Here is a 25,035-nt window from a genome sequence, read left to right as displayed (position 1 = left end):
AGACGATATCGCAAAGAGTCGTGTAATATTGAATGTACAAAATGGGGCCAAGAACCCTGAGGAACACAGTTTAAACTTTTTTAATTATTGCCCGACTGTAGATATGGACAGTCGGGCAATAAGCCTTTTCTTATCCTCCGACTCACAAAGATCAACAAACTTCTGTCTCACTTGAATGGCATGATTTTACCACTGGAAAAAACAAACAAACAAAAAAAACTATGTCAGCACAAACAGATTTTAGTTTTAATCTTGACTTAGAACTTGATTTTAAGAACTTTAAGGAATTAAAAAAACAACAATATTTAGGGGTAAAAATAGTTTTCATAAATGTTATTATGTGTTAGTTACCCAAGCAGCCAGATGGGCGTTTCCCATTAATTTAAAAGCTACTGTAGTATTAGATGGAAGTATTCTTGATGCAGTTAGTCTCGCAATATATAAACTCTTTATTAAAACAAAGATATTTTTATTTGATTGTGAGTTATTTAATGAAACCCTTGTTGCATGATAACAACTGAAATAGCTTTAAATACTACTTCACATATCAAAATAATCCACAGTGTGGCGCTATTTCTCAACAGAGTTTTATTATGAAAATCCATTCCTATCATTCCCATAACGCTTGTTAATTAATCCGCGCTAAAATTTATTCCACTCTGACGCAAACGGAAAAGAAGAGTGTTTACATGTCCTGTGAAGAGAAAGGAAAGCAGCAGCAAATACCGGAGCAGATGGATGTCACAATTACATAACATGTACAGCAGATCAGCTCCATAATGAAAAAATGTTTTGTTTGAATATTTTGATGATACTGGAAGAGATTAAACCGTGTAACGCATACGAGGTCATCTCAAAATCCAGCCCCGATATGAAATATTGTCTGCGAGGCTGAATATAGAACAGAAACCGAATAGAGGACCGACTTACTCATCTTCAGGTACTCATCAAACAGTCCGTAAGCGTTCATTGACTGCAGGTTGTAGTCCCGCTCCCACTGGGGGAGGCTGGCCTTGGGGATGTGGCCGTGCTCCCTCTTTAACCTCTGTCGAGTCCACCAGTTCTGGATGAGCCTGGAAGAACAATGCAAGGCGACCCAACAGTCATGTCACTCCTAAAGTAGAGTTTGCTGTGTTTATTTAGTTTACTGTCCATTCTACTGTTGTTAAAAATGATTATAAATCAGTCACGGTTGTGCAATTCCGTTATCTTCAAAGTAGGGTGTCAGGACCTATTTGGGCACATTTTATTCTTGAACTGCTGCTGAACTATTTTTTTTCCCCTCAACCAATGGTCATATGCACAATTTGGAGGTGTGCGCACTTCTCTCCAACTGGAATCCCCATCCACATGGAGCCAATATTGTAGGCCATGGTTTGTTCTTTTAAGGTGATTAGTGAGAGCAGAAGCAAGGTTTTTTTTTTCCTGACAGTGTGGTTAGCCCTGCTTCAGTCTTCCCATTTGCTTCATCAACTCTACAACTCTATCGCACCCAGAAGCCAGACACACTACCACCGCAATCAAACACCAGTAAGCATTTCACACTTACTAAGTAAGTGTGAAATGCTCAAAATAGGTGGGAAGCTCTCAACCCCTCCCAACCCCCCACAATGATGTGAAATAATGAGCCCACGGCAAAATGTTTTCAACCCCTGCCACGCAATGGAAGCATTAGATGTTCCGAATTGGTCCAAAATATAGAACATGTTTAGGACCATCCACAGAGCAACAACAAAACTGAGCAAAAAAAAAAAAACAAATGAAGAGAACCTGAACCTACGGGTAGCCAAGCTCCATGAAGTTGTTCCACGTCTGTTTCAGTACCATAATGATGCCCATCTGCATGCAGAGGTCGATCAGGCAGCCACTGGGATGGCACTGCAGCAGCAACAAAAACACATTAGATCAGTAATTAGACAAAAAAAAACCTGAACACTAATGAGAGTTATCATTAGTCCATTTGGTTCTGTTAGTAACAATTACTTGGGAGCATGAATCAATTCCAGTATGATGGAACCTCATACATTTTTGCCAAACATTTATTTGGCAAAAATGTCATCAAAATGATTTTTAAGGAAATGTACAGCATGAACCAGTGAGCACAGTCATGTTTCTGCACGGCTACAAAAGGCTGACTTGAACTGTCCTCATCCCATTAGAGGAGTTTTCCATTTCCGCAGCTGCAGAATCACAAGAGGGAGCACATTAGCTCAGCAGCAAAAAGTGTCCGCTCAGGTCTTCTGTCCCAGTGGACCACCTCAGTGCTTTACTTTCCTCGCATGTTCCCAGAAGTAGCACTTACTAGAGATGAGGGTTAAATGCTTGGTGAATGGGTTTACAGTAATAGCCCAATTTCTAATTTCTATCTTCATGAATCCACAATTCTTGGCTACGCCCTCATGGGACAACTTACTTCTTCCAGCTTCCAGCGATTGATGAGGCGTAGATATGCGCCTGGCCGACCGGTGAATCTGCCAATAAAACAATATTACTGACAATCACAGACAAACATCTGTACTTACTCAGTAAGTGATCAATAAAGGGCTGAAAATGTTGTATGAGTTTGATACAGAGAAACTCTATTATTTCACGTCAGAGGAACATCACTAAAGGAGTTTTTTTTTAACACCATTAATACCTGTATGTAATTCAAGTATCCACAATGTGCTAGCTTGTTCAAGAAAATTAGCTTATTGGCAAATTGCTAACATCAAATGACTGAAAAATAAGTAACTGTTTCTGAAATGGCCTTTCACAATAACAAGCAATGTGTTGATACAAAACATTCACAAGTGCTAGCGATGTGCTAAAATCACCAACACATTTCTATGACTTGGTTATATTTTCATAGATATTTCTTGAGGCAGGCAGGTTTTTGGTTTTGTTCAGTCTTCTTGTTAAAAGTGTCTAGTTATAAAGTGAAGTGCTATTTTTTAACTTTCAGTGTCAGCTAGCGTAGAGGTGCTGCAGAGCTAATGCTAGCATTTAGATAAACAGGAAGGAAAAGGGAAGGTTGTGCTTACGTTTTCCTCTTTGACAGTTCTCCTGCTAATGACATATTAGCATCTCTGCTTAAAAGAAAGCAGTGTGCTCATTTTATAATTTTATCAGCAGAAAGTGAAATAAAGTTGCTAGCTCCCTCAGCCACCAAAGCAGGGCTGTGGCCCACAAACGTACTTACTAAAAATATACGACAACATTTATTTAAAAAACAAATGATGTACATTTTGGCAGTGGGTGTTTTGCTGTACATTTGAGATTATATACAGTTAGCTCTCCAGATGTACTACAAAAATGATTAGCAGTGCTCTTTTGCAACATCAATAATACTTCTATTTCAACTTTATTTTTTAGTATTTACAAATAATTTTCTCCTTATTTTTCTGACTTCATTTTCAGTCAGAATTTTTTTTTGTTGCTTTTCAAAAAAAAAAAAATCTAATTTTGCTGTATAGCACTACTAGTGTCATACTAAAATGGCTGTTTCTACATTTACTTCAGTCACGTTGTATCTAAGAAGCGGAATGCTAAACTTCCTCACCTTCCCAAAAAGAAGGCGATGTAGAAAGTTGAGCTGTTGAGATTGACGAACTGAAAAAGGAACATCTTGAAGGTGAAACTGTTCTCCCACTCTGACTCCGTCCTTGGCTGCTCTGTAGCCACACGAGAAAGAAATAAAGTGCAGTTTATTTAGGTTCCAGGTTTCAGTAACACCAACATGGACAAGTTTACAGACAGATTTGATTGTCGCTCAACTGAAGATGTAAAATGCACAGAAAAGGAGCTATGTTAATGACATTTTAAGACTTAAACATGTCTTAAAGTGCACTCACCTAAATTTGTGAGGAAAAGGGCAACTCTTTCATAAAGCTGTGGAAAAAAATAGGAACTCAGTACATCAGTCTGTCTATCAAATAACGTGACAAAAAATGTAAAAAAATTACTAACTACAAATACTTTTGCAGAACTCTGTACGCAGAAAGGGCTTCATCAAGCAAACAAACGTTTTGTTTCTTGGCTACACAAAGTTAGCGGTGCGTGACTGACTCACCACGTTGAGGAGCATGATGACGCAGAAGTTGATGCAGACTGCCGTGCCTGTAGTTGCCACCTGAGAGTTGTTCCTGATGAGCGCCCAGCCGAACGCGGCAAAGGTGCTGACGGTGATCACGCGGTAGATCACGATGCCGAACACGGCTGCGATCACCACCAGTATCTGGGAGATCAGAGTAACACAAAAACATGCTGTGTAAGAGAAAAGATGCTAAGTTTTTACTAAGCTACAGCAAAAAAAAAGAAAGACGGATTTTGGATGCTAAACTTTTGGCTGCTTCACGAGCTCCAACTTTCTCACTTGGAACTCCAGCTAAACACTAAACATACAACCTCTGAATACAAAGAGACCGACTGTTAGCTCCATTTAGTCACAGGAGACGGCTGCTCTATGAGCTGGACGCTCTTAAACTGCAGCTCTAGGGAGGAGCTTCGTTTTGAAGGCGGGGCTATGTCCACCCAGGCGTTTTTCACAGCTGAATGGTTGGCACAGGAGATGAAACATACATGGAAGTTTACTGTCAAAATGTTAGCTTAAAATTAACTGTAAAAGGAAGATGTATTTAGTTCAATTTGAAAGATTACATTTAACAAACTAGAAGGTACTTTGTTCTAATCTTAGGAAAACTAAAATAGATTTTAAAAAATACATATAAATACATAATTAGGTGTCGGAGAGCCTATGTCTGAAACATTAAATGATCAAATTGTGAAATTAAGAAGTGCGATTTGTATTCAGATTTAATTGATGTCTCATAGACACACCATGAAGAATATTCCAGATGATGAGACGAGAAGGCGGCTGTACTTGTCGGTGAAGGCCTGGTGGGGCTCTGGCTTTCCAGATATGGGGTTCATCCTCTCCTTCTTGGAGTATTTGGCCTCAAACTGGGGTCTGATTTCATCCTGAATGACCAAAAACAGGGGAGTTCGTGCAACAATTCATGCACAAAAGAACGCAGGAACCGCATAACGAGAGTTTTTAGATGCGCAGCAAATCAACCCAGAGGACAAAGACGGGAGTAAAATCCTTTACCTCTTCCTCCTCCCAGTCAATGAGGTCCCAGTCGTAGGCCAAGACAGCTCTCCGTCTTTTCCAGAACTCTAGGAAGACTGTTGCTGGAGGAAGAAAAAATGTACATTCATTATTCTCATTGCATGTTTTAATGAAGCAGCAAAAAGAATTAGCAGCTAAAGAGTTTTCTTAGCTGCTACATGGTTTTCAGCAAAGCAGGCAAATTCATTTAATTGCCTTCTCTTTTTAAAGTGATAACGTATTTGTCAAGATTACTGTGATTCTGGTCGTCTCTTTGGCATTTTTTCCCTTTTTATTTCATTTTTGTCTGATAATTATCGTTGCACCTCGTCCGCTTTGAAACCAGGACCTCATACAGTTCAATTCTGCTGTAGCAACCTGACCCATCAACAAAAAGTAAGTAAATAATTGTTTTATCCTACAAACATTTATTTCTTAATAGGTGACAAATATTTGCTTATTAAAAAGTGTTCTACTCGTATGTACAGCTGTTGTTATACGTGCTGGTACATTTTTGAGCAATTGAAATGGAAACAAAAGTGACCAATGAAACCATCTCTTGATTGGTGTACTCTGAAGACAACACAGTAAATATTAATCCAATGTTTATTTCTTATTTAATAAAGTATTCTATTGCTGTTTCACATCAACTGTACTACAAATGCACCATTTCTCCAGTATGTTTCTTCAGAGCGAGGGACATGTTAACCGTTCAGGTCCAAATTTGACACCGGACTTGAACGGGCCTGGAGGTTCTCCAACCTCACGGACTTGGAAGTCGCCTGCAAAACGTTTGTCGCTCAGAGGAAACATTTCTGGACTCAACGAAGCTGTTAAATATTTCCAGACCAAACTTTCACAACAAACTCAATTTTCTGAACCGGGAATTTCCCGCCCATGTCAAGTTTAGCTAGATGTGGGTTTACTCAGTTCGCCTCAAAACCCATCCTGAAGAACATGATTAGGTTTGCACTTAAAAAGCCTGATTCAATCATTTTAACGACTATAAAGTGGAGGTTATTCCCAGAGCAAGTCCTGAGGCAGAGGTTGAGTGGTGCGTCTCTGATCAAAGTCCTGTGGATAGCTCACTCATTGAACATGTTTACCTGCCCCTCTGCTCTAATCACTGCCCTTTATTCTCTCAGTCTCTACCCTCCTCTTCACTGCGCTCTGTCCCTCTGCCACGTCCAGATCCCCAATTAGCCCTCAGAGGAGTGGGATGTTTTGAAAGAGAAAGGCTCAGCTGTGTCTGGGAAGGGCCCAGCTTTCCACTGGGAGCCAGCAGGGAGCAAGTACCGGAGGGCCATAATGAAGGGATTTGAGCACATTCTCCGTTGCTAGTGAACCCAAACTATATCCGTCGGGACAGCAGAAGAGCTGCGAGGTCAGTACGCTTTCCGTCTGAGTTTCCCCTTGCTGCAAAACTTCTCTCATCTCAGATTCATCGGATGTTTTGAGTCTATGCCACGACTGCTGCTCGTTGCATAATATCTGTAAGTTGCAGTTTGGAGTTTTTCTTGTTTTGAACTCATCTCCCTGTAAGTTAGCAGCATTTATTTGAATCAAAATGTATTCTGCACAATGGAACCAAAACCTATTTCTCTGGAGAAGCCTTTCTCTGCCTGTCATTCAGATTAATGATTGTTTTCTGAACTTCTTAGCCAGCGTCGATCTGCTCCCATCCTCGCAAGATTCCCACTTCCACACAAATTTTAAATGTTTCAGTCAAGGATGTAGTTTTGTTTTCTCCTAAAGGTTTATTTCTTTGTTCTAAAGCCTGAAATCAATAATAAATCTTGAGTTCATTAATTTAACTATAGTTCACAAAGGGTCTTGCAGGCTTTTACGACTCTAGACAAATTTGATTTATCATGAATCAGAGTAAAAATCATTACATAGTTTTCTGACCTCTGACCTAGCAGCTCATAACAGTGCGGAACTTCACAGGTTTGCTATTGACAGATATTTTGGTAAATTAAATCTCAGCTAAAATAAACTTTTAGCTATGTAAACATTTATTTAATTTTATTTTTTGCTTCAGGTTGGGAAGCGGTGCGATGGGATTCATTCAGGACCAGAACCAGAACCTGACGCTGGCCGTCGTACAGACAGACATCGCTTTCAGGGAAGTCGCTGCATCGTCAGTCGGTACTGGACAATTTTCAATTATCTCCTAAAAGCTGAATATCTGTTTTACTCAAACCTAGAACCTGGTGAGATTAAAATATTATATCTTGACATGTCGACTTTCCGGTTAATGTAAGTGTACATTATTTTTAAGGGACCAGAATATGATGGTGACCTCCATCTATGTTTGACTCTTGTTTTTAAGTCAGAGGAAAGTAGTTTTTGAGCTGTTCTGTTTATTTCGATGATCACAGTTGTAGAAACCACAGAAAAAGAAGAATGGACAAGATTATAATAATTTCTAAGCTCTGTGAGAGCACCAGGTCTGGTGAACTGTTAGCCACTAATGCTAACGTTGGACCTACTTGGTGCTAAAGGGCTATTTTACACCTTATAATGAGTCTGGATCACATTTTATCACCTCTACTGGAACTGGATAATTTTACTCTGGGTTTAAAGTAACACATTCAGCTTATGGCTTTTTAAGATCGAGATACAGACAGGATGTAAGTCATTTCTTCTCATTGTTTTGTTCAAATCACAAACGTGTTCAACAGGATCTGTATTCAGGTATGAGGCAGCATTTATGCTAAAGTAATGTCATTATTATTGAATAGTGAATTTGATGTTTTTTTACATTGTAGCATTATCTGTGGTTAGCATTGTCATTGGTTCCTGCTCTTTGGGACGCCGCAGCAGGTAGAAATGTGGGAACCCCTATTGTAGGCTACGTAAAATCCCAGAGAGGTGGTCAGGTACGTTGAGTGAAGAGGTCTGCAACCTTTTGCAGACCTCCAAATATGGTGTTGCCTTCAGATTAGCTCAAGAACAGCTCATAGAGAGCTTCATGGAACGGGTTTCCATGTCCCAGCAGCCGACTCCAAACCTTTAAATCTCCAATTCTCATGCAAAGCGTCCGACGCTGTGACGCAAAGAGCAGAGACGTGTTCGATGTCTTTTTCAGGCCGTTGCCAGGAGAACAGCACTTGTCTCCATCCATTGTGTCAAGTGTAAGTCACTGTGGCGTTTGGCTGTTTTTCAGGAGTCGGGTTCACTTTGGTGATGCCAATGTTCCAACAAGGCCGCGCAGTAAAGCACAGGGTCAATAGAGACATGGATTTACGAGTTTGGTGTGAGAAAATCCAGATTTTATCTCCACAGAACAGCTTTGAGATGAATTAGAACTGAGAGCCAGAATATGAGCCAGAATATTTCCTTTGGGATGAGGACAACATCCACACGCATAGATTATTTGGACACAGTTGCCGCAGCAACATATCACTTGTATTTCCCGAAAATACTGAAAATGGTGTGCAGTGTAAATCTGTCTGCCTGTTCTCTGTTCCTCCCCCTCAACAGGCAACAGCACCATCATAGCGCTGGGCGTGTTGACCTTTGCCCTGCAGCTGTGCTTCGTCCTGCTCTTCATGCTGAGATGTTGGAGGCAAGAGCGAAGAGTTCAGGAGGCTCTCCAACAACCAGACTCTGTTCACAAGCTCAGCGGTGAGTGATTTTGCTGCAGTGGTTCGTGTTTGATTCAACATGCACACAGAAGGGCTGCAGACACAGCCAGATGCCCATCCTGCATAAATAAAAGGCAACCAACCACATTTTGTTGGGATTTTTTATGTGACAGATCTTCCACTTCACCTAATTGTGATACATAATTGCTTCAAATATAGAAATCTAGCATTTATTTTTATTCAGTCACTCTTATTCTGAAACCTACTATTTTCTGTAGGTCTACCACATATGTGTATGAACCATATGTGAATGTATTGCTGACTTATAATTAGTCTAATTTTGTATTTTATTAAACTACTCAGCAGTTCTTAAGAGGACATATAAAAATTCTGGATTTATTCGCCCGCAGTGAATTTCATTTGGACTTTTTCAGGATATAAAATTGATATTGTTCTTATTTGTGTCCCTTTAGGGCCCCCATACTATTTCCCTGAGGGTTGTAAACAGAACCCACATTTGCTCTACAATGATTCTTCTGATGGTATATCACATTCCACATCCTGTGCAATAGAAAACTACAAAGATCCAGAGGATTCTGCACACTCACCATCTATACCCTGGGACCTTGTACAGCATTGATGAAATAATAGCTTTTTTTTTTTCATTTGAATCTGCTGTGATTCAGTCATTCTGTCTTTTTTTTATATGCAACTGATGCAAATATGCATTGAATATGAAAAAAAAAACAAAGTGGAATTTCAAACAACAAAGTTTTTTAATGATTAAAACTAAAAATGATTTAAATTGTCCATAAATATTAAAACACTACAACATTTTTCATGTGACTTCATCTGACAAAATGAATGGAAGAAATTGTTATTCTTTAATCGCGACATGATTTATCATGGTTTAGAGCTCTTATTTTGAAGAGCCTCTCAGCCTGTCATGTTGGAAGAATTGGCTAATAAAAATGTTTTTTGGCTAATTGTGAAAATGCGGTTTCATCGATTTTGTGCCTCGTAGAAATAAAAAAACAATGACGGAAAAGATACAAATGACGTTCAGTCACTGTAAACATACTGTGGTTAGCTAACCGTTAACCAAAGCCAGCATCTAGCGTTGCCAACTTTCACAAACTGAAATAAAGAAAACCAGGTCGTAGAAGTGTTCTTCAAAGATTGCTTAATTTTTTTAAAAAAGATTTTGAAAATAAAAAGCACAGACAAGAATTTAGTCCGTTTTTTTTTTTTTTTATCATGAAGTGAGTATTAGATGCTTATTATAATTTACCCACATTGGTTATGCAAGGTATTAAAACATGACTTAATCTTATCCTTTTGTACTTCTTTGCTGCAATTTTGCTCTGTGTTAAAACTTTAAATCCAAAAGATGCAATTTGTCGAGGTATTTTATGTAGATGCATGCTTTAAATGCAAAACAACATGTTATTAATGACTAATGAAGGAAATAACTGAGAAAAAAAAAAGTACAGATTGATGAAAAACGGTTTAAAAATGAATGTTTCCAGTCCTGCAATCTGCAGGATTTTTTCCAGGTCACCAAAAAGGTAACAGAGACTAAAATGAACAGTTATTAAGATTTTTTTAATATATTTTAATTTAAAAAAAATGTCATCAGTTTTCATAATCTTGCAGCCTAATATTAGTTTTCCAGTATTTTGATTTAATCTCACATCATGTTGATCACAGTCTCCGTCTAGCCGTCTCCTCCGTGATTGAATCAATATCCTCGTCCCAAACCTTCCTGTGTTTCACATTCCAACAGTGATCAAGATTTAAAAAAAAAAAAACAAGCAAAAAAAACAACTTCTGATTGGATAGAGGAGATAGAAGCCCGGACTCTCGACCAATGAGGAACCTAACGTGCGATTTGAGGTAAACAGCGTCTGTTTTGAGCTGCGGCTTAAAGCGTATAATCCTCACCTTAAAATAGATTTGCACTGACACCGTATCGCACATCAATTTAAGACAGGACAGCCACGACTCGTCACGTTTCAGGGCAAAATGAAATGATCTTGAGAAAAGCAGCTCCGTGTATTTACTCAGGCGTTCTTAGTCTGATGTTCTGAAACATTTCTGCGTCACAAAAAGAAGCAAAAACCGCAAGAGGACAAGGAGGACAAGGCATTTCGCTGACGCCAACAGTGCAGTTCAGCTTGAAGATTTGAATTTCAGCTTTAATTGAGCCGTTAGCCTGATGGTGACGCTAAACTCGGGCGACAAGACGAGATCACAAGACACTGGGAATGTTGGGGAACAGTTTAACAGGGACTCACCCCACACTGCCATGAATACGGCAAAGAAAACAGTCGCTTCATTGTCAAAGAGATGGGTGACCTAAAAATACAGACACGGCTTTGTTTTACTGTCAAACAAATGCATGAATGATCAGTTCTTCCTCAAACACTTGAAAGCAGAATGGGTAGAATCACACTTTGCACCAATCTGATGGCTGAATAACTGATTAAAAGCAATAAATATCTTTGTTGTTGAGCCTATATGTCTATTTACTCATTAAATGCTACCTCAAAAGAGACTTAAAGGATTAAACATTAAATGTATTATTATTATTCTTTACTATCTAGTAGTAGAATAGCAAGAAGCAACATACGCAATAACAACTACAACATAACTGAAAAGAATAAACATTTCATTAAAATTAGGCCTGTCACAATAACAAATTTTACGGGACGGGATAAACTGTCAGAGAAGTTGTTACGATAAATGATAACATTGCTGTTTTGAGACCATTTTCAAGTAATATAATGGTAAAGACATAATAATGGCAAGAACATGTTCTCAAATGTCAATAAACTTTAAATTCTAATGAACATTTAACACTGGAACTAGAACTTTTTAAATATCCAAAATAAACAAAAAACAGAAACACCAAAAAAAACAAAAACAAAAGAAAACAATGATGAAGTCTTTGTAAACAAAATTATCCTTAAAAAAAAAAAGGTCTAGTTGAGACCAAAGCACCAAACTGAAAACTTTGGTCATCCAGTGTTTGGTAGAAATAGAGAAAGAAAAGAGAAAAGCAATAAATCGTGCAAATGGAAATAATTGAGTTCATTTCAATTTCTCATGTGATTAATTGGTTTATTACTTATTGCGACAGGCCTAGTCAAAGTACCACATTTATTCCTCTGATTGTTGAGCGTACCTTTGCGTAGATGCAGCTGTCTGACAGCCTCAGGTAGGGGCAGTACTGGTCGCATATGGGACACATGATGGTGTCGGTGGCCTGGCAGATTTCTTTACTGGAGAAAAGCAAACACCCAATTAACCAGGATAAAACACAAACTCATCCTTTACACTGGGGGTTTCATGTCTTAGACCACACATGGGAGGAGGAGGGGTTAAAAATGTACGTAAAAAGTAGATTTACAGCTGAAGCTGCAAGTGACTCTACAAAGTTTTAACTCAGGAAGAATCCACATGAGCCACGATTTAAGGTTTTATTTGTATGAAAATGTCAAAAACTAGGTTTTCCACGAGGAATTTCTTTGTCTTGGTCTACCAACAAAAATGTGAACAACTTACAAGGCATTATTTATACAAAAAGTTTGAATGTTTACCTGACTGGGCAGTGCTCCAGTGTGAAAACCCCGTAGAGAAACACAAAGAGGCCGACCAGGGCGGCAGGGAACAGCATCCCGGTGTACCAGCCGAGCCAAGCGAAGTACAGACCGATCTTCTCACCAAAATACCTCCTGAAACAGCAGCAGAGGAAGTTAAGAAGTACGACGGTGCGTTAGGGCCACAGCAGATCAGACTGAAAGAACGAGAGGGACATTTCTGTCTAAAATCTCAGGAATTTTGAAACAGCAAGGAATTTTCTGAGTTTGAAAAGTTGAAAATTTGCTACAAAAGAAATTTTCTAGAAAAAACTCAGATTTTTTTTTCCTCTTGAGTTTTAAAAGTAAAAAAAAAAAAAATAGTTATTGTAATCCAAAAAACTCCCAAAAGTAAAAAAAAAAAAAAGTTTGACTTGTGAAACTCAGATATTTTCAAGTTTTTTCTACAAAATTTCCAAGAATTTCTGAGGGTTTTTTTTTTTTCCCCAAACTATTTTTTTGGACTTTTCAAACTCAAAAATGTCCAAGTTTTTTCTTGAAAATTTCTGAGATTAATCTAAAAACTAATCTAAAAGCAAATTTATTCCGCCTGTATTAGGCTTATATAGAATGGCCCAAATAGATTAAAGTATTGTTTGGATTTCATCAAATTTCAGTTCTTGCACAGACCTGGGGTTAAGATTGAAAATTAGCCCAAATACAGGTTGCACTGTATTGTTGCATCTACAGCCCACTGTAATATTTTCTGTTAACTGCAACATGAAACACAGCTGCCTGCTCACCTGATGAGGTCCAGCGGCTGGTACTTGTACCAGACCCCCCACCAGGCCCAGCATTCGTACAGGAGGTGCCGATGGTTCTCTGCTCCGTGGGTCCGGATGGAGTTTTTGCTGTGGTAGCTGCCCTGGTGCGGTTCAAACACAAGAAAATCCTGAACATGCCGAACGGTGCGAGCAGTGAAGACCTGAAAACAGGCGGTGGAGGTGAGCGACAACAAGAGCCGCAAAGAAAGGCGGCTGTGATTACCTCATGAAGAGGGAACGCCGCCTCGTACGAGTTATTGGTCAGAAGACGATTCAGTCCTGCAAAGTGAGAGGAAACAGTTGGTAGGGATGTTACGTTAGGCCTAGTGTCCACGGAGATGTATGAAGAAGAACAAATTCCCACCAAATAAAAAATATGTATTCTAGAAAAAAACGTGGAAATTTCTACATTTCAAAACTAGAAAATTTTCGACTTTTAAAAATTTTCTGAGTTTTAAAAGTACAAAAAAAATTGTGACTTTTGAATATCCAGAGGAAACTCACCCATCTTGTTTTTCCCCTCCTCATATTTGACCCGTTGAAGGATGTGGTGGACGATCCGGCTTCTGGTGGCGTTGTTGAAAAACGTGTCTTTGTTGTGGATGATGAAACTGAAAGGAAAGGCGGAGTGAAAAACACATGTAAAAGATTTCAAAACCACAAGAGAAGAGACGAAGTTAAAAAAGTCTCACTGATGGATCCTCGATCGACTGAAGGGAGCCGTGAAGCTTTCGTTCTCCTCCAAGTATGGCAGAGTGTCGTTGTCAAACTTCATAGGTTTGCGGGGAAGCCATCCCCGAAACTTGTTGATGCGCTTCTCCATCCTGGAGGAGAGGCTACGTTTAAAACTACCAGACTTATTGAGTTGGACGTTTGCGGGCAGATTCTGAAAACTTCCACACTGACCTGCTCAGAAACTTGTGTCGTCTGTGCATGTAAAAGATTTTCCTCCTGGCAAAGATTGACAATCAAAGGTTTAGAAAACGTTGAGCTCAGGGATAAAATGGTATTAAGTTCTGTAATTACGGACACATACCGCTAAGGTATGTGACTAATGATGTGTATGAAAAAGCATACAACCTTTTTTTTTTCCTTACTGAGATTTAATAATGCTAAAAAAGATGCTATCAAGAAAAGGAAGAAGCTAGCAAGAAAAAAAAGGATGCTAGCAAGAAAAGGAGGAAGCTAGCAAGAAAAAAAAGATGCTAGCAAGAAAAGGAGGAAGCTAACCAGCTTGAGTATTGTACGAGTGGTAGTATTATGTTGTCTGGGTGTTTTGCTAGACCACCCAATTCGATACCAAGTGACTTAAGGACAACAAAGTCAAATTTTGGAGCCACCATCAGCCCAAATATTAGGCTAATAGATACTTTGGGGGCAGACTTAAACATGTGAACAAGGAGCCCTAAAAACCTGCCTCACTTTGTTTTGTAACCAGATAAATCGATTTGAACAAGATGAGAAGTTCCATTAAAATCCCAAAAACAAGATTTTGAGGGCAAACATTCACCGTGAAAAAAACAAAACAATTTTTTTATTATTTTTTATTATTTTAAAAATCAGGATCAAAGAGCAGGTATAGTTTATCACATTAACATGGATGCCCCAGTGAAGATGTAAGCCAAATGCTATTTTTTTTTCCCAGATGAATGACTGCATAATGTCTGAAAACTCTCACCTGAATGGCATGCGGATGTTCATGAGCTCCGCATAGCGGCAGAGAACATCCCACGGCGCATGCACCTTCAGGAAGATCACATCGCTGTTTGTTAAAGAGGCCTGCGCAGAACAGCAAACACACAAACACACACCAAGCAAAACAGTTTCAGTAACCGCGGAGAGCTACTTTCCCTCAGGCCTCTCGGCATCAGCATCCTGTCCTCTCCGTACGTTCCAGCAGCGTGGGTGTTTCGTTTAAAGTATGACGATATGCAAACGACTAGTAGGAGATCTAAAAATAACCAAATGACTCCGTGAAAGAAACACCCACGGCTGAGAGCTCAAAGAGTTTCATTGATCGTCCTCTAGATGCTCCAATCGCGACACGGGTTCTGCAACATCAAAGACGGGGTTGAAAGATCAGAGATGATCCAGAAATTTCACAATTCCAAGAGACGAATTCACAGCAGCATCATCAAATCTCTTGATTTTGAGGTGGGAGTAGAGTTCTTATCCTCGGATTTCAAAGCTGGCACTAAAGCACAGAGCGTTTTAAGATTTGCGTTGGTAAGACTGAATGTGTTATAAAACCAAATTAAGGCAAAACACAATTTCATAAGACCTTAATAATATTCTGGGTGTGGAGGCGAAGATGGCATTCTGTCCCTTTCTACTAAGAGCTGAAGAGAGGAACAGGCTAATGTTCCTCTACGTCATGAAACAGACCAAGCTGTTTCATAAAACGCTACTCAGTTGCTATCAAAATAATTTTGCTTGGTAAATAGTAGCCACTCTCTAAAAACACAAAATCTTATCAAGTATTTTTGATCTACTTTCTAAAGCAAATATCTTAGTAAACTTGAAATAAAACAAAACATATGAGTAACTTTTCAGCAAGATATAGGAGCCTGTTCTAAGTCATTAATTCTGTACTAGTTATCAGTGAAATATTCTGCCAGCAGACATTTTAACTTATGATATTTGAAAAACTCTCTTGACTTCAAACAAGCTCCTATAAACTTGCTAAAAAAGTCACCTGTGAGTATATGAAGGTTTTTGCACTAAGATCTAGGGCTGGACAATAAATCAATAACAATATATATCGCGATAAGACACGTGATCAACAGTGGTGGAGAAAGTACTCAAAAAATGTACTTAAGTAAAAGTACAAATACACAGTCAAAAATGTACTCAAGTAAAAGTCAAAGTACCACATTAACATTTTACTTAAGTAAAAGTAAAAAAGTACTGGCTTTTAAAAATACTTAAGTATTAAAAGTAAAAGTACTCGCTGAATGCATCACTTAATCGCTAATATCATTAAGTGTGCCGATCGTATTTAATTTTAACACATCAGAAATGTGCCATTTTAATGAACACTACCACAGATTCAACATGTTCTTATTGTGTTTATTCTCTGTAACAGTTTAGACTTAGATATGTGATTCTATGAATCATAATTTCAGGGATGGAAACATTTTGTCTCCTGTCCTAACATAGCATGAACTTCATTAGTCACATTTATTTAGAAAGAAATCTAACTGAAAGGGGATGTAAAGAAGGTGTGGGCGGGGTGGAGGATATGACACCAAGGAGCCATGTAGCAGAGTTGTAGTCAAGACCACCGAACCCAAGACCAGCGCCCTGCGCTAAATGACACAATAACATTAAGTTTACCTATCAAAATTGGTTTTCAGATTGATCTGAAAGATCCACATTCCCATAAAAACACCTAGATATTAAATACGTAAGAGCTGAAATGAATTTAGCCAGTATCAATTAAAACTCACTTCATTCTGTTTTGCTTTCATCGCTGTGCTACAATCCGCAGAGGTCTCCTGCTATCCCTAGAAAAATAACGCCCTGGGCGGTTGCCCATATTGCCCATGTCAGAAACCACAACTGAAACATCGCAATTAACGGTAAATAACGTTCAACTATGAACACTGTCCAACGGCGCAACAAGTAACCAAGCAGAAGGAGCACCGTGACTGTTTTCATCCTCCCTCCCACTGCGATGCTTGCCACCATGACAGGAGACGAAATCAATCAATAAGCAATGAGCATGCTCTGCATTCATACATTCAACTTTTACTTATTCAGCGATTAAATAAATGTGTGTGTGTGTATATATATATAGCTACCGCAGTGTACACAAGAACAAAGAACGGCTCTAAGTGAGGCTTCAGTCCTTAGGACTTAGTAAAGATCCGTCCAGAAGAATCGGATCGTTCGTGAATGTTATATCACTATTTTGCAGACTTTGGTCACAGCGTTGTCCTAAGCAACACCTCAGTCAACACCTCCACACAATAATTCAGCGCATGAGTGACAACTTTTTTTCATCGCAAATGCAACATGTGTCTCTATACAGCTAGCTTAGCTAGCATCACTTCCACAGATCTTACCTTTCTTTAAGCTTTCCTTCCAAGTGACGCTAAAAGTTGGACAACGTCCCACCGTCTGTGAAAGCGAAGCGCTGGTGATTTTACATGTCGCCATATATTATGATTTATGCAGCTATTATCGATTAAACAGACATCTTCTCCCGCTCAGAGGAAACCACTGCGCATGTCTGGAGCTCCGCGTGCGAGTAAAGGTGGAGGCGATGGGTGACAACAGACACTAAGTCACGTTATTGCTCGGATTTTACGGCACCACCTTAAATCCCTGAACTTCACATTTTAACGGAAAAAAAGAGCAACGCGACTTGGATGTAACGAGTAACGAGACAGTTTTGTAGAAATGTAGTGAAGTAGAAAGTACAGATACTTACTGTAAAATGTAGTGGAGTAAAAGTAGAAAGTCCCCATTATTAAATCTACTTAAGTAAAGTACTGATACACGAAAACTGTACTTAAGTACAGTAACGAAGTACTTGTACTTCGTTACTTCCCACCACTGGTTAATAGTTTGAGTCATGCAGAACTGATTTGACCATTTCCATAGCAACAATCAGAAGCAAGATATTCCCCCAGAACTACAGTGAGCTCATTGTAGCTATGACCTCATCTATGACATAGATCAAAGGACATCTGAGGTTATGAATGCTTGGGTCTCAAAACAGGAGGTTATATTCAAGCATCTCTTTAGCAGTGTGTTAGACAAATATTTTGACAATGGAGAAGATTGCTTTCACATCCATGTTTTTTCCGATTACCTTTGGTGCAGGATATCTGGTCACCAAAGGAGTGAGGAAACTTTGCAACAAGCTGTTTCCTGGGGTGACATTTGACACAAGAAGCTATAGGGATGAGTCCATCGAGTACGATGAATTTGACTCCTATCTTTTCAACCCTTCCCCGGCTGGGGAGTCAGCCTCTGCTCTTATGATAGCACTAGAGGAATGGAGCCATCAAAAAAGGTCTGCCACTTCCCCGGCTGGGGAAGTTGGCAGTGAAAAGGAGACCCTTGATTCCGAAAGCGCCACCAATGCACTTATTATAGCGGCATTGAATCACTGGACCCGTCGAAAGAGGGCTGGGAAAGTTTGCTTAGACCAAACGGTCTCAAGGAATCTAGGGGACGATTTGGCTGATCTTTCGTCAGAGGAAGTTTCCTCTGAAGAGACTTTGACTTGTGCACTGGATCCCTATCATGTACGACATCTTATGATACCGGAATTTGCCCCAAGGAGAACTTACAATCAAAGTGCTAAACAGCCTGAAAGTCACCCTAGAAAGTCTTGCTGTTCTTTGTCTTGAAGGACAGCATGTTGCATCTGCCCCGGCTGGGGCAGTTTGCTCATCAGGCCACAGCACAGAAAAATATCATTCAGGTCGGTCTGATGGAGAAAATGCTGATGAATAGAACGATTTCTCCATTCATCCTAACGTGCATAGATTGAGAAGGGTTGGAGAGATAAGGAGGAAAAAGAGGCGAAAAAGCTGAACCTCTGCTCTAATGAGCGGCTGGGGAAGTTTGCAGTGAAAAGTAGACCATTGAGTCTAAAAGCTCAACCTCTGCTTTGACAATAGAGGCATTAGAAGATCGGACCCATCAAGAGAGATCTGTCCTATTGAGCAATTTCTCAAATCTCAAAGAAGAAACTTCCCCGGCTGGGAAAGTTTGCCTCTATCGTCTGCTCTGACGATAGAGGCATTAGAAGACCGGACCCATCAAGAGAGATCTGTCCTATTGAGCAATTTCTCAAATCTCAAAGAAGAAGCTTCCCCGGCTGGGAACGTTTGCCTCTATCGTCTGCTCTGACGATAGAGGCATTAGAAGACCGGACCCATCAAGAGAGATCTGTCCTATTGAGCGATTTCTCAAATCTCAAAGAAGAAACTTCCCCGGCTGGGAAAGTTTGCCTCTATCGTCTGCTCTGACGATAGAGGCATTAGAAGACCGGACCCATCAAGAGAGATCTGTCCTATTGAGCGATTTCTCAAATCTCAAAGAAGAAACTTCCCCGGCTGGGAACGTTTGCCTCTATCGTCTGCTCTGACGATAGAGGCATTAGAAGACCGGACCCATCAAGAGAGATCTGTCCTATTGAGCGATTTCTCAAATCTCAAAGAAGAAATTTCCCTGGCTGGGAACGTTTGCCTCTATCGTCTGCTCTGACGATAGAGGCATTAGAAGACCGGACCCATCAAGAGAGATCTGTCCTACTGAGCGATTTCTCAAATCTCAAAGAAGAAACTTCCCCGGCTGGGAACGTTTGCCTCTATCGTCTGCTCTGACGATAGAGGCATTAGAAGACCGGACCCATCAAGAGAGATCTGTCCTATTGAGCGATATCTCAAAGAATAAACTTCCCCGGCTGGGAACGTTTGCCTCTATCGTCTGCTCTGACGATAGATGCATTAGAAGACCGGACCCATCAAGAGAGATCTGTCCTATTGAGCGATTTCTCAAATCTCAGAGAAGAAACTTCCCCGACTGGGAACGTTTGCCTCTATCGTCTGCTCTGACGATAGAGGCATTAGAAGACCGGACCCATCAAGAGAGATCTGTCCTGTTGAGCGATTTCTCAAATCTCAAAGAATAAATTTCCCCGGCTGGGAACGTTTGCCTCTATCGTCTGCTCTGACGATAGAGGCATTAGAAGACCGGACCCATCAAGAGAGATCTGTCCTATTGAGCAATTTCTCAAATCTCAAAGAAGAAACTTCCCCGGCTGGGAACGTTTGCCTCTATAGTCTGCTCTGACGATAGAGGCATTAGAAGACCGGACCCATCAAGAGAGATCTGTCCTACTGAGCGATTTCTCAAATCTCAAAGAAGAAACTTCCCCGGCTGGGAACGTTTGCCTCTATCGTCTGCTCTCACGATAGAGGCATTAGAAGACCGGACCCATCAAGAGAGATCTGTCCTATTGAGCGATTTCTCAAATCTCAAAGAAGAAACGTCCCCGGCTGGGAACGTTTGCCTCTATCGTCTGCTCTGACAATAGAGGCATTAGAAGACCGGACCCATCAAGAGAGATCTGTCCTATTGAGCGATTTCTCAAATCTCAAAGAAGAAACTTCCCCGGCTGGGAACGTTTGCCTCTATCGTCTGCTCTCACGATAGAGGCATTAGAAAACTGAACCCAACAAGAGAGATCTGTCCTAGGGAACGATTTCTTTAATCTTAAAGAACAAACTTCCCCGGCTGGGGAAGTTTGCGGTGGAAAGGAGACTGTTGAGTCTAAAGCTCAACCTCTGTTCTGACGAAAACGGAATTAGAAGACTGGACCTGAACCTGAAGAGACCACTGTCCAGGTAATGATTTTTCCAATCTTCCCTAGCAACAAACATGGATACAGGGATATAATTATGGATATGGATGGATATGTTAATGAACAGTGAAAAAGTTGCGTAAAGTGTAAGGGAGTTGTAATTACAACTGTCCATCCTTTTCATCCATCCATTTTCTTCCTCTTGGTTCAGGTCGTGGAGGTAGCAGCTTACAAAGGGAGGTCCAGACTTCCCTCTCGCCAGCCACTTGTTCCATGTCCTCTGGGGGAATCAGAATGCGTTCCTAGGCCAACAAGGAGACATAGTCCCTCCAGCGTGTCTTGGGTCTTCCCCGGGCTCTCCTCCCGGTGGCACGTGCCTGAAACAGCTCACCGGGGAGGTGTCCAGGAGGTATTCTGACCAGATGCCTGAGCTGCCTCAACTGGCTCCTCTTGACGTGAAGGAGCAGTGACTCTACTCTGAGTCCCTCCAAGATGATCGAGCTTCTCACCCTATTTCTAAGGGAGAGCCCAGACACCCTACAGAGAAAACCCATTTCAGCTCTTGGGACGTGGAATGTCAACTCTCTGGTGGGGAAGGAGCCGGAGATGGTGTGTGAGATTGAGAGGTTTTGGCTAGAAATAGTCGGTTCTACCTCGACGCTTGGCTCCGGTTCTGTAACCAGTCTTCTCGAAAAGATTACCCACCCTTCTTGGAGTCCTTGGAGGGGGTTTTAATTTAATAATAATTAAATTATTATTTAATTATAATAATTAAACAATAATCTAATTATTATATTAAATTATATAACAATTAAATTATATAATAAAATTATTATTTAATAATAAGAAATATTATAAACATAATAATAATAATAATAATAATAATAAATATTACTATTTATTATAAATAGTAATATTATTTATAAGAATATAAATAATATGTATATTATTTATATATTGTTATATATAAATAATATATATTTATAACAAACACACTGTTTTTTATAATTAAAAAAACTGATTGTTTTTTAAATCACAATAGTACTTTTAGTACTATTGTGATTTAAAAACAATAGTAATATGATATAGTTATATAACAGTTATATTATAACTTTGTCATTATAATTTAATAACATCAATATCAATATTTAAATGTATAATTTAACATTATTATTGCTATTGATTTTTAATAATAATAGTAGTACTAATATCCCCACAAAAAAAATCTGAATATTCAGTCCATTAGTCTCTAATGGATGGATATGTTCATTAACATATCCATCCATATGCATGGCTTGATGTTTATTTTGCGATTAAGTGATCAATGTGGTAGATTGCAGCTATTAGCTCATTAAACACCTGCTGTACTGATGATCAGGGTCGCAATTACATATTATTCAGGTGGATGCGAACACATAAATTGGCACCCATCCCCCCCACAACATATGCTCGCTCTACCCCTATAGCAGAGCCTACCTCCAGTAGCCTAGCATCATGACCTGTTTTTTCTGAAGATCCTGCAGCTTCCACTTCGTCACCTTGACTCTCATACTGATAGGAGGAACCACAGAGCTCTGTTAGGTTAAAAGCTCATCTTCTGAAGTTGGGATGTTTTTCCTCCAACAGGTTAAAGAAGAATCACCTCCAACCAGATGTTGGACTTGATTTTATTTCAATGTCATTTGTGAACGTTAGAGTGGAGCTATAAAAGTTGAAAAAAGTTATAATTTTGGAGAAACTCTCATCAACATCAATATTTCCACTAAATAAGAGGCAAAAAAGTAGCTTGTTAAGAGGATAAGCCCCTCAGACTTTGAGCTCAAAGCGAGATGTCCAAACTATCCATCCATCCATTTTCTATACACCCTTGTCCCAAGTAGACAATTTATTTAATTTCAAATAATTATCACGGTAGAAGCCATTTGTTTGTTAAATACTTAATGAAACATATATACCGTGTTTGATGTTTGTTGTAAATGACATATAGGCACAAAGAACGAGATAATTAGTCTAAGTTTGTCGTTTATTGAACGTTCAGAAACTGCAGGGGCTGTGATGCGCCACAGCAGAGGTAAACAAAGATAAAACAACCTGAACAGGTGATCAACTAAAAACATCTCCTACCTTTTTACTCTCCTTCTCTCATTGTCATTTAAGCACACCCGTTGCCCTGACAACCGCCTGCGCAAGCCATAACATTCAGTCGGTTACAATAGGTTTTCAGGCTTGACATTTATTTTGCGATCATTAATAAGCCTCTCTGAACACAGCGGTGGTTGATTAGTTAATTTTAAACTCCTGCTCCGCTCGTTATTTTGGCCTGGAACCGAAACGCACGGATTTGCGCAACACCTTGTAGAAACAATAATTACTGAGATCATTATTTTTGTTGGGTCTTTAATATGAACATCTTGTTGACTTTTTAAAAATTTTGTTGTTGTTGTTGTTCTTTAATAAAGTTAAGAACATTTTGATAAGGAGCCAGAGGAGGACGTGCTGGTTTCAGCGTCCTGGCGGCGTTCAGTTTGTCACCTACCGCCGAGATCGACGTATTGCACCGCTGCTCTAGCAAATGCTCAGAAACAACATGAAATGGGGAAAAACCTATTTATTAACTAATTAAGTCGTATTTTAGATCGTTCTTGAAAAACTAATCAGTCACGGCTGATTAGTGGCTGCACCTGCACCCACTGATTTTTTTACAGCAGAGCCGCTCCTCTCTTGCAGGTACTGCGTACCCCCGCTAAATCTTTTAGGGGTACGCAGTACCTGACCGTACCCCCTTACTTTCACCCCTGCTCGCAGGCAGACAGACTTTCATGGTCTGTCCGCTGTGACGGTGCGGCGAGAGGTTGGAGAATGAGTTAGCAGTGGTGGTTAGCCACTCTAACCCAAAACAGCAGGACACACTTTTGAAGTATTCCACGCTTTTAATTTATTTAACTTCGTCCACATACAGCCAGATCTCCACGGTACTAAGCATTATATTTCCATACATGAGAAAAGTAACGTTAGTTTACCGCACTGCACCTCATCATCACTTATGTTCTCTTCTACAACAAAATGGAAGACTAGTTCCTCTTCTGTACAATAGTGCAACAACAAAGGAAATAGGCGCCCCCTTGAGGCGATACCTACTCATCTCTAGGAACCAAACAGCATAATGACTGTTACATATGCCCCCCAGGTAAACAAAGGCTGTCCTCAGCCGCACACGACTTCAGACACCAGTACAGAGCAATACATAGCCATAAAACTGCAGTTACACATGGGGCTGGTATCAAATCACACCTGTATACATATCCGTGGATAATGGTAACACACAGTCAGCTTAGGTTCCAAAATGCAACCATACAGTGTGGAACTCTTCTTTGTTTTATGAACACAACCCCTCTAATGAACAGTTAAGGGACAAACGAAATTCTTCCTATGCAACTATGGGTGAAAACAATATTACTGTCATCCCGAATCATCAAAATTCTTTTTCGATTTTGTTTTGTAACTACAAAAATTTCAACATAACACATTTAACCTGAACAAATATAATCTTACATATTGTTAAGCCTGTCAGTATGATAGATATTGATCCATTTATGGTCTGACCAATCAGTCGTTATCCTGGGATGACGCCGGGCTCTCAGATTGTACCGTCCAGCACAATCTGAAGCTTGGTCAAACTCGGTCTCATCAGCGATGGTCTCATCGACCCCAGGAGGCATCTGTGAGTGGTGAATGTCATGTGGCACATCACAAAACACATCACCTGGAGGGAGGTCATGGATGGCATCGGTCTGAGGGAAACCGTCCTCAAGGTCATCGTCCATGTCAGAGTCAAAAACAGAAAAATCTGGTTCAAATGCCATTTTGTTTTGTTTAACCTTTATGGTAGTGTCCAAAATAAATGCAACATTCACAGCAGAAAACCTCAGGATTATGAACAAAAACGTTTGTTTTCTTTAATGTTCAGTTTGTTTTGCTTTTATTTTTATCAGCAGTAGGGCTCATAGGCCAGCAAATGTCCAAATATAAAATATGAAATCTTCTTTAACAGATTATCAAACGAGCTCACAGAGGTGTTGCTCTCCGCTGCCACAGCTGCGGTATTTGTGCAGCACAGTCTGTCCGTGTCCTTCCGCAGTTCAAGAAGTCAAAATCCACAAAATAGTCCGTATGACAGAGCTCCACTGAAAAATAATCCACAAAACTCGCCAAGCCTTTCAGCAATCGTAAGTTAATTTAGTTAATATGCGGTGGTCTTGTCATTTAAATCTTCCTCTTCAGCAGACTTTCAGGAATTAAATCCGACCGGGACAGCTCATCGCGACGTCCAGCGAGGTGCAGGCAATAAATGGCTCCAGCACACTGATCACGACGTACTCCGCTCAGAAACTGTATCCACCTCGCGGAACAGACATCCACAAATAACTTGAAAATAATCACCTCTAGTCCGAAGCTGAATCGGTATCCAGGAGGGAAAGGTCCAAAATATGTTCGGGCGCCAATTGTGACGGTGCGGCGAGAGGTTGGAGAATGAGTTAGCAGTGGTGGTTAGCCACTCTAACCCAAAACAGCAGGACGCACTTTTGAAGTATTCCACGCTTTTAATTTATTTAACTTCGTCCACATA

At 39.9% G+C, this 25,035-nt stretch overlaps 2 protein-coding genes across 3 annotated transcripts in view; one reads left to right on the top strand and one right to left on the bottom strand.

Moving 5' to 3' along the window:
• The window catches only part of LOC103459640 (anoctamin-4), a 58,903-nt gene that overhangs the window by 4,023 nt on the left and 29,845 nt on the right, over nucleotides 1-25,035 (bottom strand). Inside the window, exons 7-23 of the mRNA XM_008401391.3 lie at nucleotides 14,763-14,863; nucleotides 13,991-14,035; nucleotides 13,777-13,908; nucleotides 13,589-13,695; nucleotides 13,308-13,363; nucleotides 13,064-13,185; nucleotides 12,282-12,416; nucleotides 11,867-11,963; nucleotides 10,977-11,037; nucleotides 5,090-5,172; nucleotides 4,819-4,959; nucleotides 4,052-4,216; nucleotides 3,834-3,870; nucleotides 3,542-3,653; nucleotides 2,414-2,471; nucleotides 1,781-1,878; nucleotides 931-1,073 (exon numbers count right to left, since the gene is read on the bottom strand). Of these exons, the coding sequence (XP_008399613.1) occupies nucleotides 931-1,073; nucleotides 1,781-1,878; nucleotides 2,414-2,471; nucleotides 3,542-3,653; nucleotides 3,834-3,870; nucleotides 4,052-4,216; nucleotides 4,819-4,959; nucleotides 5,090-5,172; nucleotides 10,977-11,037; nucleotides 11,867-11,963; nucleotides 12,282-12,416; nucleotides 13,064-13,185; nucleotides 13,308-13,363; nucleotides 13,589-13,695; nucleotides 13,777-13,908; nucleotides 13,991-14,035; nucleotides 14,763-14,863 (1,693 nt within the window). The remainder of the gene's footprint in view (nucleotides 1-930; nucleotides 1,074-1,780; nucleotides 1,879-2,413; nucleotides 2,472-3,541; nucleotides 3,654-3,833; nucleotides 3,871-4,051; nucleotides 4,217-4,818; nucleotides 4,960-5,089; nucleotides 5,173-10,976; nucleotides 11,038-11,866; nucleotides 11,964-12,281; nucleotides 12,417-13,063; nucleotides 13,186-13,307; nucleotides 13,364-13,588; nucleotides 13,696-13,776; nucleotides 13,909-13,990; nucleotides 14,036-14,762; nucleotides 14,864-25,035) is intronic.
• On the top strand, nucleotides 6,134-9,674 carry LOC145550168 (uncharacterized). 2 transcript variants are annotated; one of them, XM_081603966.1, is made up of 4 exons: nucleotides 6,134-6,582; nucleotides 7,131-7,237; nucleotides 8,576-8,719; nucleotides 9,153-9,674. In XM_081603966.1, exons 2-4 carry the CDS (start codon nucleotides 7,147-7,149, stop codon nucleotides 9,317-9,319), a joined length of 402 nt encoding a protein of 133 aa, XP_081460092.1. In that variant the 5' UTR covers nucleotides 6,134-6,582; nucleotides 7,131-7,146; the 3' UTR covers nucleotides 9,320-9,674. The 2 variants fall into 2 exon arrangements, with proteins under 2 accessions (XP_081460092.1, XP_081460091.1); XM_081603965.1 differs by having other exon boundaries at nucleotides 6,151-6,473.

Source organism: Poecilia reticulata, chromosome 23, assembly GCF_904066995.2.
Source record: "Poecilia reticulata chromosome 23, P_reticulata-male-v2, whole genome shotgun sequence".
NCBI lineage: Eukaryota > Metazoa > Chordata > Actinopteri > Cyprinodontiformes > Poeciliidae > Poecilia > Poecilia reticulata.
This window is presented reverse-complemented; position numbering and strand designations above follow the sequence as displayed.